Here is a 19,417-nt window from a genome sequence, read left to right as displayed (position 1 = left end):
ACACACGTTGTTTGAACACCTTCCATACACACAGGTGTTGGGACAATAATCAGCACAACAGATTCATGGTATTCTGAAGTGTTATTGCAATTAGCAGCTCTTGTCCTGAGGTGGAGCACCTCTTCGCCTCTTACTCAATTAACACAACATCGGAAAATACAGGCATATGAAGCGTAGCGAAAGTTCAGACAGGAAGACTGACTATCTGCAACCTTTTTTTCCCGATCCTCACTCATTTTCATTTATGGTTTTGCCTAGTTGCTGCATCAACTAAATGAGCTCATTATGGGAGGTTCCCTCTATTAGGTTTAACCTATCACATTCACCTCATCATACGTGAGCCAATGACCTTGTTCCCGTCAACATTTAAAACCGCCCTGAACTTGCTGTCAGATGTCATTCCAGCGATCGATGCAATTTCATGATAGATGCAACCCTCCCCCACGCCATTCACCTCCAGTCCTCACACATCATCATCAGCATCACCCAGACCTTCAGCTCTTCACAGCCAGGCTCCATCGGAGGGGGGGGGGGGGGGTATTCTGCTCAGCCTAGGATTTCGCTGCCTCCTTCAGATGATTTCGATGAGACTATTTCAATATCTTCAGCACATTTCAATAAATGAATTGTTCATTCTTAACCTTTTTGTTTATGAAGTCTCTCATGTTTGAAATCGGGACATTGCTTTTATTAGCTCTGTTTTTGCCTCCACCAGAAACTATCTTAAGTTATAGATCCTTCATTATTCCATTCACAAGCCTGTTGCTAATTGTTTTATTACTGGGATGGAAGCGCAGGTTTTCGACTGTATCACAAATAGAAAGTGACTATACAAAGGTATTTTTTTTAAAGTCAATATAAAGGATAATTTTTCAAAATGGCATCCAGTCGGAATAAGATCAAGAACATCATGGTAACATGGATTTTAGGCCTCTGGGCAAAGGGGATTTTTTTCTTATGCTCAAATATACGAGATGCTAGGGTTGTTATCTAGAGAGGTTGAGGAGTCATGTCTCACGCTGTCGTGTTTGGAAAGCGGTTAGGGCGCTCATTTGGAGGAAGGCCGTCTCCTGACTGGTTTAACAGCCCCCTCTGACCCCTGGCATAGTGAAGGCATGCTAACACGCTCAGCCATCTGTTCACTGCCGTTGGCATTAGCCTCTGCCGTGTCGCCCTACTGTGAAAAAGACCCACAGGGGACGCCTCTGGCTCCGCTGCATGACAAACGTATACTGACCAACACACACACACACACACACACACACACACACACACACACACAAAACACAAACAAAAAGGTGATAAATCTTTCTGAGCACATACCAAACTTATTCAGACTCATATTCTTAGACACACACACGTACAACACACACACACACACACACACACACACACACACACACACACACACACACACACACACACACACACACACACACACAGTCTGTCTGTCCCTGTCTATGTGCTGTCGCTGCTGTACTGCAACAAACACTCCCACACACATATACACACAAACACACACAGCAGGGGGAAGAGAAGAGGCTCACTCAGGACCTGTAACCAGGACCTGCTTATCTGATATTCACTCTAGGCATAAGTGTGACTCTGGCTAAATACATTGGATTGAAAAGGTTGTAACAGTACACACTTCTGACGAATGTACCCTGAAACACCACGTTAATGATTGATCAAAGTGGTCGCAACATCTCTCTGAAGATAAGGCTTTAATGAAAGGGGGATAAGAATACAAAGGGGGCAATATGAGTATTTTGTGGAAATTATGATAAAGCACTTGCGGTAAATCATATAGCACAAGTAGATTTTTTGTATCAAGACACAGATTTCACAGAAATGAAATAAGAAATGATTAAGTGTTATATAAGATTGTAGGCTGTACTTCTACCTGCCAGTGCGACACTGACCACTAATGGTAGCTGGATTTTCCAATTCTACAGCACTACAACACATGATTTGTGCAGGGTCATGGTGTTAACCGTCAGCAGGAAAAATCTATGTGGAAAGGAAAAGTTGGCAATACTGCACAACGTGTTTTTCTTTCTCATTTCATACAGCTTCCCCTCTGTGACACTCCAGCCTGTGACAGTGTTGTTTGGGTGTGATTCTACTGTATGTTCTCAATGTGCAATCACACAGCATTTCTTACTTCATTACCTGCCAGACTAATGTGCCTATATGCACACAAATGCACACCTTCACCCATGAGTAAACACACACACCTACAAAGAGAGGATATTGTCAGACAGATAGACAGAAAATGCAGACAGGCACACAGGAGAAAGAGCCTTCAACAACAACAAGCAAAATTAAGGCCAAAGGGCTCTGAAAAATAAGAGATGAGGCAGAACAACAGTCTCCCGTGTTGAGCTGAGTCTTTATGGTGGGCACTTCTCGGAATGATCTCAACACTCCCTATGTCACAGTTTGCCGTCTTTTTATTGTAATTCTTCACAGAAATTGCTTTTGTCTTCGCAGCTTTGTTTTTGAAAAAGAGAAGAAAAAAAGGAGAAAAAGGAAAATGGAGAACAGAAGGATCATTCAATGAATGGGAATCCAAGCAAAGCGGTGTTTGGGCCTATATATGCAAACACTGTGCTTTCAAAGTGACCATGGGGAGCCGGCAGACAGAATTCATTTGAGACCTTCTGTGTTCTGTCACTCTCTCTGCATGTGTGCGGTTTCTGATTAGAGCTACAGACTGAGGAGAGAGAACCATGCATGGCGCTCCATAGAAAAATGGAAAATAACTCTCCCCTTTCAACATGATATAAGCCTACTGTACCTCTCTCCATTTCACTTTGTGTGTTTCCGGGAGAAAGAAAAATAGTGCATTGTGTTGGAGTTGTTTGGCATGGCCCATCACTTTGTCATCCCCTTCCAGACTGTCTGCTTCCACTGACGTAGCCATCTTTGCCGAATGTTATCCCGGCTTGGCAGAACACACCAAGGACGCAGCCAAGTCAGAAGCTTCTTTTGTGTGTCATGGATATTTGACTACACTATACAGAATGGCAATCGGTAGGTGAATGCAGTAGGGGAAAACGGATGGCGCTGGATGGACAGAGCACCGCATTAATCTATCAATAAGACTGTTTGCATGGTGAACAGATAGGGGCAGCCCGGAGCAGTGGTTGATCCACATCACCAAGAAGAGATGTTTAAAAGAAGAGTGCAGAAAGGCATTCCTCTCTGTCGCTCAAGCTTAGAGAAGCAGAGGAGAAGGGAGAATTGGAGGGAATGGACCAATCAAAAGGTAGAAGAGGTTACAAACTCAGAGACACATTTGAGGAGCTGAAAACTGAAATAGTGATCAAAGAAAGAGTTGTGGATGTCAGCGCTCCACTGCCACCCAGGTTCTGACTGAGCAGACCAGCAGCTGCACCTTTAAGGTTCGCTGATTATGACGATCAAAGATTTTTTTTCTCCCACAGTTCTGACCTGCACAACAACACAGTCTGGTCCCGGCCAACGTCGTCTCCCCTTTCAGTATGAACCGCTGACAGTGATTCGTGAGCTATGAGGTGATTAAGCAACTGCTGGAGGTAGCTGTAGCTGCTGTCGTTATTATACGGTAAGTGACCCATTAAGCAGTTTTCAGAGATGACAATTACACAAAAAGGAACTGAGCTCATAATTTAGAATTATTCATAGGAGACAGAAAAATAGGCTGGACGATTCATCATTCCCAGTATTTACTAATGGTCAAATGCTAATACATTTCTACAGATATTTGAGAGTTTAAAGCATCTATACTAAATTATTTCTATTATCGATGGTTCAAATAACTATGTGAAAGGGGTCACTCATAGTGACACACCCAGAAGTTAGCACCCAACATTGCAGCTCTCTGAGTTTTACAGCATCTTTTAACTACAGTAATAGTTTTGATTTCTGGAACTCTGGCCCGCGTCCTAACTGCAGTCGTTCACTCTCACTGCATTCATCAGAAACCTATTTGTTTTGTCACAGCAGGCAGCTGTTCTCAGCTCTGTAAACCCACTGTACACTACCTGCTCAACACCAAACGATCAAGACAAAGTAAGTGACCAGATGGATAGCATATATGAGCATCAAGTAGCTCCACTCTTGTGGAGTAAATATTGGACTCTGTCCAGGTTCCAGATGAATGCTAATGCTTCCCCATGTCTGTTGGATGGGTAAATAGTCCACTGCTTGTTAAAAAATTCTCCAAATCAATATTATGAAATGATGATATAATGATGTTAAAGGAGCTTGTTGCTCTGCCACCAAGTGGCTCTAAAACTCAATTAATGCAAGTTGTAGAAATGCATAACATGCTAGCATACCCACTGATATGGAGAAACTATAAAACTATAACTATAAATATATCTGTAATTGATCAAAATCATGTAGTTAGCTGCTCAAACTTGTTGTTGTCTTAGAACAAAATATAATTTTGTCAGAGGATATGCACCTCCATCACCTATCAGATTCCCACACGACTTGAGCCAAGTTTAATGCAGGCAGCAGCTATTGTTGGCCTTGCTTTGATATCTTTTTTTCCCCCATTGCTGTATTGTTGCTACGCCGAGTTTTGCTCAGGTAAATTGATGTCTTTAATATTCCTCTGCCCCCACGAGTGTAGGACGTAAACAAACGAACCCAGGCAGGGCCTCTGCATTTGTATGCAGCACCATGTTGGAGAGTGTTTCTATTTCGGGGTAAGGATGACTTTGTTGCAACTTAGGAATGAGAGACAGGAAAGGGGAGAAAGACAGAATGAGTCCAAGTACAATTCTCAACTGCAGTCTATGAGCCTCAGCAGCACTCTCCATCTCAGAGCATCTTATGTGGAACAAGATATCATAGAGCTGCATTCAGAGTCTGATGAAAGGTTTGCTGGACAACAATTGCATGCAATATTGCGATATTGGCCATCGTACCAGTGACATGTTCTACATCATACAAGATCAAGAGAGATGGTTTCAATGAGTGTTTGGCTTAAGATACTGGAGGCACATACAGTTTTAAAGAAGAGATGTGGTGTGATTGCATAGTGATGCCTCGGTCCAGCTTCTCCCACTGTGGCTTAAAGGCAGCTTTGGTCACACACTCCATGTAAGGAAAAGATCCTCAGTTGACCATGTCTGAGATTTTTGAGATGCCGAGTGTTCTTGCCTTCTCAAGAACAGATGTGTTCATAGCATCTCCAGAACCACACACCTTGTCATTCATTGAGAATCAGCAGAGAAAGAAGGTTGCAGTTTTGGGAAATAGCTTCTGTTGCAGGAGATTTTTTCAGTACTGTCGTCAGTGGCAGCAGTGGCATTTTCAACTACATCACCCTCCTGTCCAATTCAATCAACTCTCTTCAGTCAGCTTGCCGTGAGCTTGATTATTGGTTTGTTTGATAGATAGATAGATAGATAGATAGATAGATAGATAGATAGATAGCTTTATTGTCATATGCACCGTTACAGCACAATGAAATTTGCCTTTTCAGTACACACCTCTCCAAGAAACATACAAGACAGTGACAATAACATGGGTGGACAGGAGATAGTGTAACTGCAGGGTCGCAGCGGTGCCGCGCCCCTCTTTCATAGGAGGAAAAGGAGAACAACAGGAAAGATAGGTCAAAAAAATGCAAATCTCGAACTACGTTCCATTATGGGAGCGCAGTGCGTGATCAGTGAAAAACCACCTTAGCACAAATAAGCAACATGATAAACACCACAGACAATAAGACTCGTAGACAATGCACATTAAAGGAACGGGTTAGGGCTTTATGGGAAGGTAGGTGTCACAGCCCAGGCACCAGGGGGCGTACGCAGCCGGCAGGCGCCCCGCCCGCAGCTTCCGGTCCGCAACGAGGGAGGGAGAGGGGGACGGATTCAAGAGGGCTTGATTAGTCAGGGTTACTGTGTGCTATGTGTTTACGTGTGTGTGTGTGTGTGTTCCATGAAGCTATCTCTGTCCAGACGTAGTGGGAGTCTACAGGCGCCAGGTGTTATGAGACAGCCGTGGAGACGGCCTCGGGGCCCGGTCACAGATAGAGTTCACAGGAGAAGTAGGTGATGGGAGGGTGGGGTAGAGCGTCTCTCCACGTAAACATCCAGAGGAGAGAAGAGATAGCACCGCGCCAAGGACGGTGTGGGGAGCCGAATCGAGAGATTGTGATTTGTTTTGGTTGAGACTAGGCGCTGGAATGAAGCCTGTCTTACAGTCACTGGTTTCCGTCTAATAATCCGAAATCCAGTGGCCTTTTCCAAGTGCCTACGGCCGGTTAATGGCAGCCATGATCGAATCCACTTTTCGAATAAGTCCAGGAATCACTTCCAGCTTGCGATTCACCTCGCTTATCACTTGAGTCTGTGCATTAACGGCCCGGCACAAACCCTCAAAGACGGGCAGCTTCTCAATGGCCTGATGTGCTGCCAACGCCTTATTACCGTTGCGGTAAATCAGGAATCCGCCAACTCCAAACAGCAGGAAACCTGATACCATGAGCCCAATGGTGTAGATGTCTTCGGCGTCCTCAATGGAGAGTATTGCTAGACACATCTGGTTCCAGCCACTCCACCCGTCCCAGGTGTATCCAACAGTAAAGGTTCCATCAGGACAGGAGGCTTCTCCTTTGCCCCCTTTTCTCGTCGAGAAAATTTGGTCAATTGCAGAAAGACCCCAGCTGATCAGATCCATAATTTAGGTTTTTCGGAGGAATATGCAGAGAGACACTCGGAGGTTAGACAGAGACAGCACAAGACAGGAGAGAGCAGAGCAGGAAAGATAAGGGTTTCGGGAGGGAACAGAGTATGCGACTGCCCTCGTTGAAGTGCAGAAGAGAAGCTTCCATTGTGCTTAAGTATAGCTGACAGACAGACAGCATTTGATTAATGATAATTATTAATTTAAAGATTAAACTTAAAGTCCTTACACCTGCAATTAAATATATATATATATTTTTTTTTGGCAGAAATAAACTGTTAAGACAAAACACTGATATTCAATAAGTGTCTACCCATCAAGCAGACACACAGAAACAACAGCATTATTTACAGCCATATTTATGTTCACCTGATGAATCAAAGTCCCAAATTCAAGCCTTACAGTTATGCTTTTAGGCCTGCATAACACCTCATAAAAAAAGATAGCTGGCTCGTTGGCTCCTAATTGCACCCCCATGTTCACCGGTTAGTTGCTAACTTTGTCTGCCTGCCGCTTGGTGCCGAACGGGTTGAAGACAGTTTTGGAGCTTTTTTTAGCTAAGAAGCCAAACTGAAACAAAAAATATTTAACATGAAAAAAAATATGCAAACCTATCGTTCTCCACAAATGAGGCCACTGTCGTTCATGGAAAACTGTTATTTTATGTGTTTTGCCGGGCGCTGGTATACTGTAAACGTTAAGCTGGAGCTCTACCATTATTCTAACTTTTTTACTGCTGCTGCAGCCGAAAGCACTTTGTAGGTCAACGCAGGTTTTGTGATTGGTCTGCTGATGGAATATGGTGATGGGGGGTGTGAACAGTTCACAGTGTTCCCACTTCTTCAGTCACCAGCGCATGACTTGGTACAGCATCTCTGCAGGAGCCCGTTTCTTTCATGTCTGCAGGACCAGACTACACTCCCACAGAAACCCCACTGATTAAAAGCGTCGGTTCCAGTTTGTCAAACCTCAGAGCTGACCTTTAACAACGGGAGCCGCTTCATTTAACAGTAAATAGAAAACCCCGAAAACAAGTGCAATGCTATCAGCACAGGAGTGACAGAGCGAGGAGCTGTATAGCAAAGTCAAAAACATGCTATTTTCATTGATTTTGTCCTACATAATTAAACTGACTCTGGATGTTTCTTTGATGCCATTCACTTTAGTGTTACCGCCTGTTGTTTTGTGTCAAAGCAAAGCGGTATTTTATCTTTGTTTGATGAGAGACAAAAGTGATGAAGAAAAAACCGTGGTATGATCTTTATTAACCGAGAATAAATCTTTATTATCCTTCAGTCTCATCACAGTCCAGACAACTGTGATCAGATTTCCTTTTATATTACACATGATATGTGGGAATTTCATGATTCTATTAAAAACCACTGATCTGCATAAATCCCCGCACTTATTTTACGATCTCTGCGGGCTCAAACCCAACTTTTCCAAACTAAAAAATAATGTGCAGTTAAAATGTCTGGGCGATATTTTATTCGGTTACCGGGGCTAGATAACCACACCGGAGACTTTGATACATGAATCCAATTAAATAACTTTTATCGCAGAAAAAAAATCATTAGAGGGATCGCTCAATTTGAAGTCTTTGTTGAGGACTCATATGAGACCCTGTGGAAATATGAGATCCTTCCTGAACATTCCATAGATGAGTCATTCCACCAATCCGGTACGATTTGAGTCCCTCAGATCTTTTTAAGTGTATTTTATCTATGAGATCAATTAAATCTTTCTTAAAAAGCTTTTTACATCAATTGAAGTCCCCCCTTTAATAAGATGTAAAACAGTACATACATTTTATCCTTATTTCAGTAATTATCTGGTTTTCTTTAGTTGAAACTATCTATTTTGTCATGTCCCCCACAGCATTCAATGAAAATCTACTTGGGATATGACAAGTAAAACTTGAAAAATTTCAATAAATGTTGCCATACACATAAACCTCTATATGTGCTTTTTTACAGAAAGTGATTTTATTCTAAATAAATTCATGATTATTAATTAAAATCATATGTTTAACATATACAGGAATTAATTATAGCAATAATATTTACAACTATCAAACTAATTATTAAAAACAAATTATATATATATATATATATATATATATATATATATATATATATATATATATATATATATATATATATATAATAATTAAATAAGATCCTGAGGGACCAACGAAAAATGAATAAATACTAGTGGTGGGCCGTTATCGACGTTAACGTGCTGCGTTAACGCCAGACTCTTATCGGCGATAAACAAAAATATCGCCGTTAATCTCTTATTCCACCTCCTGTTCGGCTCAGGGGAGATAATAATAGCCGGGGGCCGTTGTTGACACTTGAGGAGCCTTTATTCTCTCACACACCCGCCGCTCTCTCTCTCCATCACTTGCCCACGACACAATCGGGTATTGGAACGCAGGGTGGGTGTGTGTGTGTGTGGCCACCGGTCGCCACGTGACTATAAGTTTCCAAGTTTTAAACACTTCTATCTCTTCAACGTCACCGTACCCGAAATATCCCCTTAGCAGACGCTATATTTCATCGGGGGGAAAACTTTGTTTTGCGCCACAGTTCGGCCGTAATGCTGCTGCTGCACACACACACACAGACACAGACACAGGCGCACACACACACGCTGCATGTCAGAGAGGGGCGCTACCAAAAAGACGAGAGGAGCGGTTGGAGCAGTTGGAGCGTTTAGAGACACATGCGTGCACATTTATTTACATAAAATCGCAATCGCAGTCATTTGTGCAGTTATGTAAAATGTTTCACTAAGGAACATTACAGAAAAAGTAATGCACAGTGACTTTGAAGAGTAACTTTAATCTGATTACTGGTTTGGAGATAGTAACGCGTTAGATTACTCGTTACTGAAAAAAGAGGTCCGATGCCGGTAACCCGTTACTAAGTAACATCTTGTTGAACATTATTTATTTTCATCACCAATTATCATAGTAGAACAGCTTCCTCAAGCAGATGAGCCCCTGGTCTGATGCGCCACCTGGCTTGAGAAACACGTTCTCAAAGACTTACTTTGAGTCATTATTTAGGAGCACACACATATTATGAATGAATTCAAATGAGCCATTTTAATCTAGATTAATCTAGATTAATTCCAAAATTAATCTAGATTAATCTAGATTAAAAAAATTAATCTATGCCCACCTCTAATAAATACACATAATGTAAAAAGGGTAGGCGCAATAAGCTAAGGCTTCAGCCTACACCTTTTCGATCAATATTTATAAGAAATTAATATATAAATTACGATGACAACTTTGTGTTGTTTTGTGTGTTTTTTATTATTTTATTTTTTTAACTTATGTAAGTAATGTTGTGAATATGTTTTGATCGAAATAAACTGAAACTGAACTGAATATGTACTTCCGTCCCTCGGTAACCCTCAACCCCGTTACACAAGTCCTTCTCCCACCCATAAAAAATTATGGACTGTTCCATATGTTAAATGTAACATTAGAAGACATGTTAGAGGCCTTTTGAACAACAACAGCAGAAAGAAGCAAGTTGCCATCACCTTTAACAGCTATATTTCAGTCATTTAAATGTTGATATTGTTGTCGTCAAGCTTAACAACTCAACCCCGTTACATGAAATAAAGATAGAAAACAATAACTTGTGAAAATTATATTTGTAATTTTTAATACATTTATGATTTCTTATCTCATGCATGCCATGTGTGCTTTCCTGTTATTCACACATGCAGAGCAGCAGCCATAATGAGCAAAAAATCACAACCCCGTTACACTCAACCCCATTACTTTTTTGACAGTTGAAAGTAATTCGAGTCCAAAATAAACTCTAATCTGTTTACGACCCCTTCAACCCCGTCACAATTTTCAACCCTGTTACCCTAATTTCAACTCTGTCACACCTGCATTTATGGTATTTATTCCTTAAAGCTTATAAAAAATATGAACTGTTTGTTGAACTATGTCTGAAATATTTAGGGCAATCATCAGAATATTGATTTTAGTTAAAAATATGAAGTAAAACCACATTTTGATCACACTTTGATCAAAAATGGTGTGATTGCTGTCACAAAAGGTACCCATTTCATACTTGAGTATTGCTGAAAAGTGACATGTTGTGTAATTTCTATATTTGCAAATATTGCATTAGTTTTGGGGACATCTGAATAGTACAAAAATGTAGATTTTATAAAGAATACATTTTATAAACATATTCAGACAGGTGTGACAGTGTCCACAACGGGGTTGAAAAAAATTGGTGCCAATAAAATACAATAATGGCCAATAATTAAAGGTCTTTGATGCCTGAGATGGGAAAATATTTGTTTCTGAGGGTTAAATATGTCCTTGATGTTGTGGGATGATCAGAAAAGTAATACATTTTGGTCAAAAATCCAAAAATGTCTAAGTCCAAATCGTACCGGATTCATGGAATGACTCAGATAGAACAGACATAGCATTTGACTATACTAACAAAACACAAACCAAACATGTTAAAAGGAGATGGTATTTCATTTACTTTCAGTCTGTGGCAAAAAATAACAGCGATTTTCATGTGTGCCCCGGGACCGTGAAGTCAGAGAGCATTGAGCAAGATACATAAGGTTTTCCCCATATTTAATTCTTCTATGCCTCGTTAACTTATTTCCATGTCAGTGTTGAATGAGAAGAAAGAGCAAAAGAAGGAGGCTGAGCATCCACTCAAGTCTTTGCACAGCACATTTGTATTCATGTCAGGTTTGGTTTGAAATTTCATGACAGCCCTAAACAGAAGTGAAAACAAGTATCGGAACCTCTCAGCTTGGAAAATGTGTATTTGAAGTGTCAGTTTAGATGAGCATAAATATGCAGTGTTGCAGAAGAGCAAAGGGGATGAACAAGAATATGCACATTTTTGCAGTTCAGTGCTCTTCCCCGGGCTGAGAAGGAGCACCAAGCAGGAAACGCATATCAACGCATCTATATCCACCTGAGACACCTTTGTGTTTATCTTTTCATCACTCCAGCATGGGCCTCCGTTTATTCACGCTCATGTAAAGCATCAATAAAAAAAATCTTTTTAGGGTACGCTCTGAACCACATGGGAATTCAGTTTCAACTATTTGATGCAGGCTTCAACCATCCAGGGATATACGTAGTGTGAAAAGGTGAGTCATTACGCCATGATAAGATGAAATCAGGGTGGTTGTTTTTCACTCCTTAACCCCCTAGTGGTTAAAACATTACCTCATCCAGCTTTAAATAGAAGCAATAGTGACCATTATCATCCTTCAGTGAAACGATCATTATGCAAAATGCACACCTCATTGTACTAATGGGTATGGGTGTATGTGTGTGTGTGTTTGTGTGTGTCTGCGTGCTTACGTGAGTATGTGTGTGTGTGTGTGTGTGTGTGTGTGTGTGCATGCTTGCGTGAGTACCGTGCGACTGGTCCTCCATGTGTCCAAGAGTTTCAATCTGCTCCACCAGGTCGTTTGAGTTCCACTGACTCATGCCCAGCAGCATGGCGCTCTTCCCCTCCAGAACATCTGCTGGGACACACCCACATACACACACACACACACACACACACACACACACACACACACACACACACACACACACACACACACACACACACACACACACACACACACACACACACACACACACACACACACGAGTAAGACAGAGCAGCAAAGGTAGAATTGTTTATTGTTCTTGAAGCTCAAAAAGATCAAAGCCCATTAATCAAACAATAAACACTGACACATATATGGGTCACCTAGGTGTATGGAACTAGTGTGCAATGATAAACATCTTAGGTGGGAGAATTATCACCTTTATCAGAGGCCGCACGCTAATACTCGACCCGCACATTTGTGATTTGTGCCACTTGGGCACTTTGGTTTCCTCCCCATTTCAATTTAGCTTAACGAAACGGTGAGTGCTACTTATGCCAACCTGAATAGACAGCTTAATGTTCAGCGAGTAAACTTAACTTCCGTCACAGCAGAGAGTCTGGTAAACACATATCTTTCACGTGGCTTTTCATGACTGAGCACAAATTGAATAGCTATTGAGCTACATTTGCCAACACACGCAAGCTGTCCAACCATAACAGACTGAATTAGGCCTGAATGATGTTTACACAGATTAATTCCACCATGAAGATAGTTGTGTGACATGTTGAATAGGCGAGATATCTATCTGTTTCTACAATACACCATACTCCACAAGAAGCATTATCACACGTCGTACTGGCTGCTGATCGACTGCTGACTGATAAAGATTCAATATTATACGTGCCGCATGATGTTCTGCCTGCGTTCTATTTAAATGCGAACCCTGTGGTGTTCCCCCGTAAACAAACGCTGGTGTGTTTACATCCACTGCTTTTGCTCAAAATCACATTATACAGTGGCATGAAAAAGTATTCATACCCCTTGAACTTTTCCACATTTTGTCACGTAACAACCACACAAGTACATTTATTTTATTGGGATTTCATGTGATAGACCAACACAAAGTGGCGCATAATTGTGAAGTGGAATGAAAATGAAACATGGTTTTTAATTTTTTTCATAAATAAAAAACTGAAAAATGTGGCGTGCAAAAGTATTCAGCCCCCCTGAGTCAATACGTTGTAGAACCAGCTCTCGCTGCAATAACAGCTCCAAGTCTATATGGGTATGTCTTTACCAGCTTTGTAAATGTACAGAATAACATTTTTGCCCATTCTTCTTTGCAAAATAGCTCGAGCTTCAGAACCTGTTAGAGTATGCAAAAGACTTGAGACTGGGTGGAGGTTCACCTTCAATGAGGACAACTTCCCTAAACATACAGCCATATCTACAATGAAATGGTTTTGATCAAAGCATAGTCATGTGTTAGAATGGCCCAGTCAAAATCCAGACCTCAATCCAACTGAGAATATCTGGAAAGACTAGAAATTCCTGTTCACAGACACTCTGCATCCAATCTGATGCTGAATCTGAAGCTCGAGCTATTTTGCAAAGATGAACGGGCAAACATTTTATTATGTAGATGAACAAAGCTGGTAGAGACGTACCCAAATAGACTTGAAGCTGTAGCGATAGGTGGTTTCACAACGTATTTACTCAGGGGGGCTGAATACTTTTGCACGCCACACTTTTCAGTTTTTTATTTATAAAAAAAATTGTAAATCGTATTTTATTTTCATTCCACTTCACAATTATGCGCCTCTTTGTGTTGGTCTGTCACATGAAATCCCAACAAAATAAATGTATGTGTGTGGTTGTGACGTGACAAAATGTGGAAAAGTTCAAGGGGAGTGAATACTTTTTCAAGCCACTGTATATAATGACACCTGCTGTGTTTCTGTCTATAGGGGTGGTGTGAAGCCGTAGGCAGGATCATTGTGCATCATCGTCAATGTGATGGTAAAGCCTGAGATGAGAAGATAATTAAGGACTAGCTCATTAAAACATTGCTCCATGGTGCTGCTATTGTGCTCATCTATCTATCTATCTATCTATCTATCTATCTATCTATCTATCTATCTATCTATCTATCTATCTATCTATCTATCTATCTATCTATCTATCCATCCATCCATCTGCATTTGAGTATTTGGGTCGTTTTACTTGCTGCCTCAGACACACCCCATGACAGATCTCCTGTGATTCCAGCGGAGCTCCTCCTAAATAAAGCCTGAGGTTTCAACATCCAGTTGAACTAAAAAAGCATAGGTATGCACTACAGACCCTTAAAAAGATAGGACCAACATATTGAAATATTAAATGAAGAGCTCTTTTGCAGTGCAGAATATCAATACGAGCAAAACTGTTGTCACAGCAGCGTCACAGACTGTCATCCAACTAAGGCAGTCTGAGACGGGATGAGTCATGCAGAGAGAAAATCCCTCTCCCTGCCAGACTCCTCTCTCCTCTCGTCTGGCAGCTCTGAAAGACACTGATGCTCTTCTACACGGCCTGTCCATTTAGATCAAACAGCGGCCGGGCCTATCTGGTCACAGTTTGTCTTTCACTATCTGTCCTGACTTCCTTTCTCCCCCTTCAGTGCACTCTCTCCGAGTCCGACAATATTGAGGCTGATTGTAATGATGGGACCTGACACACTCTTTCACATTCAAACATACACAGACAAGCACAAAGGAAATGGAGAGGGGCGAGGGGAAAGAGGCTCACGGAGAGAGATGCATATTAGATCTGAACAAAGCATCGCAGGATGTAAGAGAGCCGGTGTGTTTAGACAGTCGGGGAATATAAAGCAGGCTTTACAGCAACAAAAACCCTGAAAACGCAGGTTCCTGAATCATCTCATGGAGGGAAATGCTGAGCAGAGATGCGTGCAGCAAAATAAAAAAAGACAGAAGCTCCTTTGGGCAAATGCAAAATATCTTTGAGCTGATAAAAAAGCGTACCAGCCTCCACTAAAGAAAACTATCAAACCAGGGAAATCAGGTGCAGCACAAATTATTAAAAACGCCTCAAATAATCAAAACTAAGCCAGCAGGGAGAAGCTATCTCCTGCTTTTAGAATATAAGAGATAACAGTAAAATCTCATGTGAACAATAGGCAAAAGGAGGAAATAAAAGTGTGGGATGTGCCCGCAGCCTACAGCCCAGAGGGAGCGAAAAGAGATTTAGAAACATCCTTCAACCTGTCAGCTCAGAACGGAGTGAGTGTCAGAGTGTAAGAGAAAGGAATAGATGGTGTGAGTGTTAAACGATGACGAAAGGGAACTCGGTTGACCTCCAACACTTTCACAGTTTTTTTGTATTTTTTAATTTGAACTGTTTGATCTTATCATTATAACATTAGTTGCAGCAATATAATTGCCAAAATGCTGCTTCTGGCATGTAGGCTCTGTCAACTTCCCATGACGCACTATGAAAATGAGATGATTGCCCAGGGGATTATCCTGAAAAAAATGGCGTAAAACAGAATGAGTCTGTCAGGTATGTAGGCTAGAGAAGATGGATGGCATTGACATACACAACATGAGTATAGCTCATGAGCTGACAATATATCTGTAATCCAATTTACAAAAGTGAGAAAGAAAAATGTATCAAGGATGTCTTGTCCTGATGTTTTCAGCTCAGTATTCATACTAGTTCTTAAGATTACATGCCATGGCGCTAATGCACACAGGTAATATACAAACATGTACTGTATAGTCAGTACTACGAGGAACTTTTAAATATTTCTGAATTTCTGGTCTAATTTTTCCTATGATGATCATAAATTACATGTAACAGCAAACAAGACCATCAGTGCAAAGAATACTATTTTTATATAGTTTTCGTTATGCCTTTGTCATGGGTATGCTCACCCAGGAACTACAGCTGGCGTAGTAAAAACACTACCGCTTTTGTCCAAAGGGGTGCAAGATTTAACACAAACTGAAAGTTCCTCAGAGCACCTTTAAACATGTACATGGTAACTTGGTCATGTTAGCAGCTGCCAATTAATCTGTAAAACGCTTTGTTCCAGACTGAAATGTTTTAATGACTAGATTACTACAACAATCCATGGTCCCCAGAGGATGAATCCAATCAATACTGGATATCCTCTGGCTTTTCCTCTAGCACCACCAGAAGGGCAACACTTTTCACTAATGCTGGACAATATCTCAACATCAATGTGATGGATTGGCTCAAAGTGACATTCATTGACGATACATCCTCATGACTTTGTCGCTCTTCTGACTTTTCTATCTTCATTGAGTGCCCCGGATGAGATTGACATTTTTAGATTTGAATGAAGTGCCTCAACAACTATTGAGATTGCTAATTAGTAAATGATAGCATGCAGACGATCACTAAACTCGCATGTTGCCTATGTTAGCATTGCCATTTTGAGTGTGCTGCTATGCTAGATGTGCTTTCAGTGCTGCTTTAAAATACACCCCGTCAGAGTCGCTATAGCGTGGCTGTTCATAAATGTCCCCCATACTTAAAACACTAAACCATCACTTTGTTATTGCTTATTTTTTCCTTACATTTATACATATTGTTTGTTTTGTTCTATGGCATCATCATTCTCATAAATTTGCCCTAGAGCTTTGTCATATGGAACACTTTGCAACACATTAATCCGACAGTTCTATTTCGTTCCTACTGACCGCCAGAGGCGGTGCTTATAGCACTGGATATTCCATTGCGCGCATGCGCAGGTCGAGATCTTTATACCAACAAAGTCACCTGTGACACCCGGGTGACTCCGGGAATGTCTATATATTCCGGAAGTCACCAGAGGTTCTGTTCCTTCTATTTTCTCGCGGAGCAGGTCGCACACATTGTTGTGTGCTAATATACCACTAGCTTGTCGCAAGTAGCTCGTACCCTGAGGGTTGGTGCTTCGATTTGACTTCGACCACCAAGGGCTGCGACAGCAATTCGTTAGACTTGGCTACGGCCGGTCAGGGTGAGTAGTGTGAAGGCTACGCGTAGCCCGGGGCTACCGCGGAAGCTAATATCACCTTTCCACCTTGCTTGATTAGATCAGGCGGCGGCTGGGTTCACAGTCGCCGTGTTATTCTTCGTTCGCACCGTTGCTTGTGTGTTTCGCTAAGCCGGTTGCTAATTGTATGCTCGAATGTATTGTCTTTCTAGCATTGTTGCACTGTTGATCGGGTGCTACGTTCGCCCCGACCGGTGCTTACTTGATTTAATCGACGGCGAGCGGCTTGATAGGCTACTCAATTTGCTCGTCAGGTGGGCGGCTTCGGTCAGAAGTCTCTTTCACTGTTGTAGTGAGCTGTGTCGCCGGTGGACGAATTAGTTTCCTAAATCGCCTTCACCGCGTTATTTTAGCCTTGTCACACTGTTGCTCGTGTGTAGGCTGCTGTAGTGTGGCGCCAGTTGGCAGCTTAGTTCACAGCACGGGTGTCGTGTCTGTGCTGCTGTGTTATAAGAGCCGTGTTGCACGGTAGCTCACGCCTTAGCCTGACTGCATAGGCTACTTAATCTGCTCGACAGTGAACGTCGTGCCGTCACTGTGTTATTAAGGCGCATTATTGCTTGGGTGCTCTCGCCTAAGGCTCAATTGCCTATAGCCTTCGTTGATTGGCTCTCCAGTGGGCGGCTGGGGTTACCAAGAGCCGCTGACACTGCCAGGGGACTGCAGATGGAGAATAGCATTGGCTAATTCTAGCATTTTTTTAACCCATGTATGACCGTGTGGTTTATTGATTTGCACTGTCCCCGTCTTAAGTAAACTAAATTCAATTGAACTGTGTCGGATTACACATTTTAATTGGCTCGACAGGTCGCGTTGTTGCTTGGGTGCTCTCGCCCAGAGCTCGATTGCCTAACCTACTGTAACTTGCTCGCCAGTGGGCGGCAGGGTTACACTGCCAATGTACTATTAGACAGGTCGCATTGCTGCTTGGGTGCTCTCGCCTAAAGCTCGATTGCCTAAAGCCTACTGTAATTATGCTCGCCAGTGGCAGCATAGTTTTACACAACAGGTCGCATTGTTGCTTGGGTGCTCTCGCCTAAAGCTCGATTGCCTAAAGCCTACTGTAATTATGCTCGCCAGTGGGCAGCATAGTTTTACACAACAGGTCGCATTGTTGCTTGGGTGCTGTGTCGCCTAAAGCTCGATTGCCTAAAGCCTACTGTAATTATGCTCGCCAGTGGGCAGCATAGTTTTACACAACAGGTCGCATTGTTGCTTGGGTGCTGTGTCGCCTAAAGCTCGACTGCCTAAAGCCTACTGTAATTATGCTCGCCAGTGGCAGCATAGTTTTACACAACAGGTCGCATTGTTGCTTGGGTGCTCTCGCCTAAAGCTCGATTGCCTAAAGCCTACTGTAATTATGCTCGCCAGTGGGCAGCATAGTTTTACACAACAGGTCGCATTGTTGCTTGGGTGCTGTGTCGCCTAGGCCAGTTGCTACTTGATTAGTTGCCGGTGAGCGGCTGGGCTTAACGCCGCCACGGTAAGTTCTAATTTCTCTTTGCTAGCTTTGCTGCACTGCTGCTTGGGTGCTGTGTCGCCTAGGCCAGTTGCTACTTGATTAGTTGCCAGTGAGCGGCTGGGGTTAGCGCCGCCACGGTAAATTCTAATTTCTTTTTGCTAGCTTTGCTGCACTGCTGCTTGGGTGCTGTGTCGCCTAGGCCAGTTGCTACTTGATTAGTTGCCAGTGAGCGGCTGGGCTTAACGCCGCCACGGTAAATTCTAATTTCTTTTTGCTAGCTTTGCTGCACTGCTGCTTGGGTGCTGTGTCGCCTAGGCCAGTTGCTACTTGATTAGTTGCCAGTGAGCGGCTGGGATAGCGCCGCCACGGTAAGTTCTAATTTATTCTGCTAGCTGTTGCGCTGTGCTCGGGTGGTGAGTTCGCCGGGGCCGGGTGCTTACTTTGATTATCAGTGAGCGGCGTGGGCAGTAGCCGCCGCCGCGGTATTTGCTAGCTTTGCTGCACTGCTGCTTGGGTGCTGTGTCGCCTAGGCCAGTTGCGTACTTCATTTATCGTTTTGCAGGGGCGTCGTGCTCGGGTGCTCTCGCCTAGGGCGCGATTGCCTAAGCCTGCGTTAATTTGCCTCCAGTAGGCGGCTTGCGGGTAGCAGAGTCGCCTTCAAGGGGTTAATTTTGGGCTGCGCACCGGTGCTCGGTGCTCTCGCCTAGAGCCCGGCTGCATAGCCTACTAACTAATTTGCTATTTTCTAATTAGTTACTGAGATAGGGTAATTAAGGTTGCCATTATGTCAAGCGCCCATAATTTTG

The 19,417-nt window shown here is 42.5% G+C and overlaps 1 protein-coding gene across 2 annotated transcripts in view; it reads right to left on the bottom strand.

Annotated features, from left to right (window-relative positions):
* The window catches only part of pitpnm3 (PITPNM family member 3), an 87,765-nt gene that overhangs the window by 38,866 nt on the left and 29,482 nt on the right, over window positions 1-19,417 (bottom strand). Inside the window, exon 3 of one of the 2 annotated variants that reach the window (XM_080025066.1) lies at window positions 12,121-12,231. In XM_080025066.1, coding sequence (XP_079881192.1) covers window positions 12,121-12,231 — 111 coding nt within the window. The remainder of the gene's footprint in view (window positions 1-12,120; window positions 12,232-19,417) is intronic. The other variant, XM_080025067.1, reaches the window with a different exon arrangement.

The sequence above is a fragment of the Ammodytes marinus genome, assembly GCF_949987685.1.
Source record: "Ammodytes marinus genome assembly, chromosome: 3".
In the NCBI taxonomy this organism is placed as follows: Eukaryota; Metazoa; Chordata; class Actinopteri; order Uranoscopiformes; family Ammodytidae; genus Ammodytes; species Ammodytes marinus.
The sequence above is the reverse complement of the archived record's forward strand: the minus strand, read 5'-3'. Positions and strand labels throughout refer to the sequence as shown.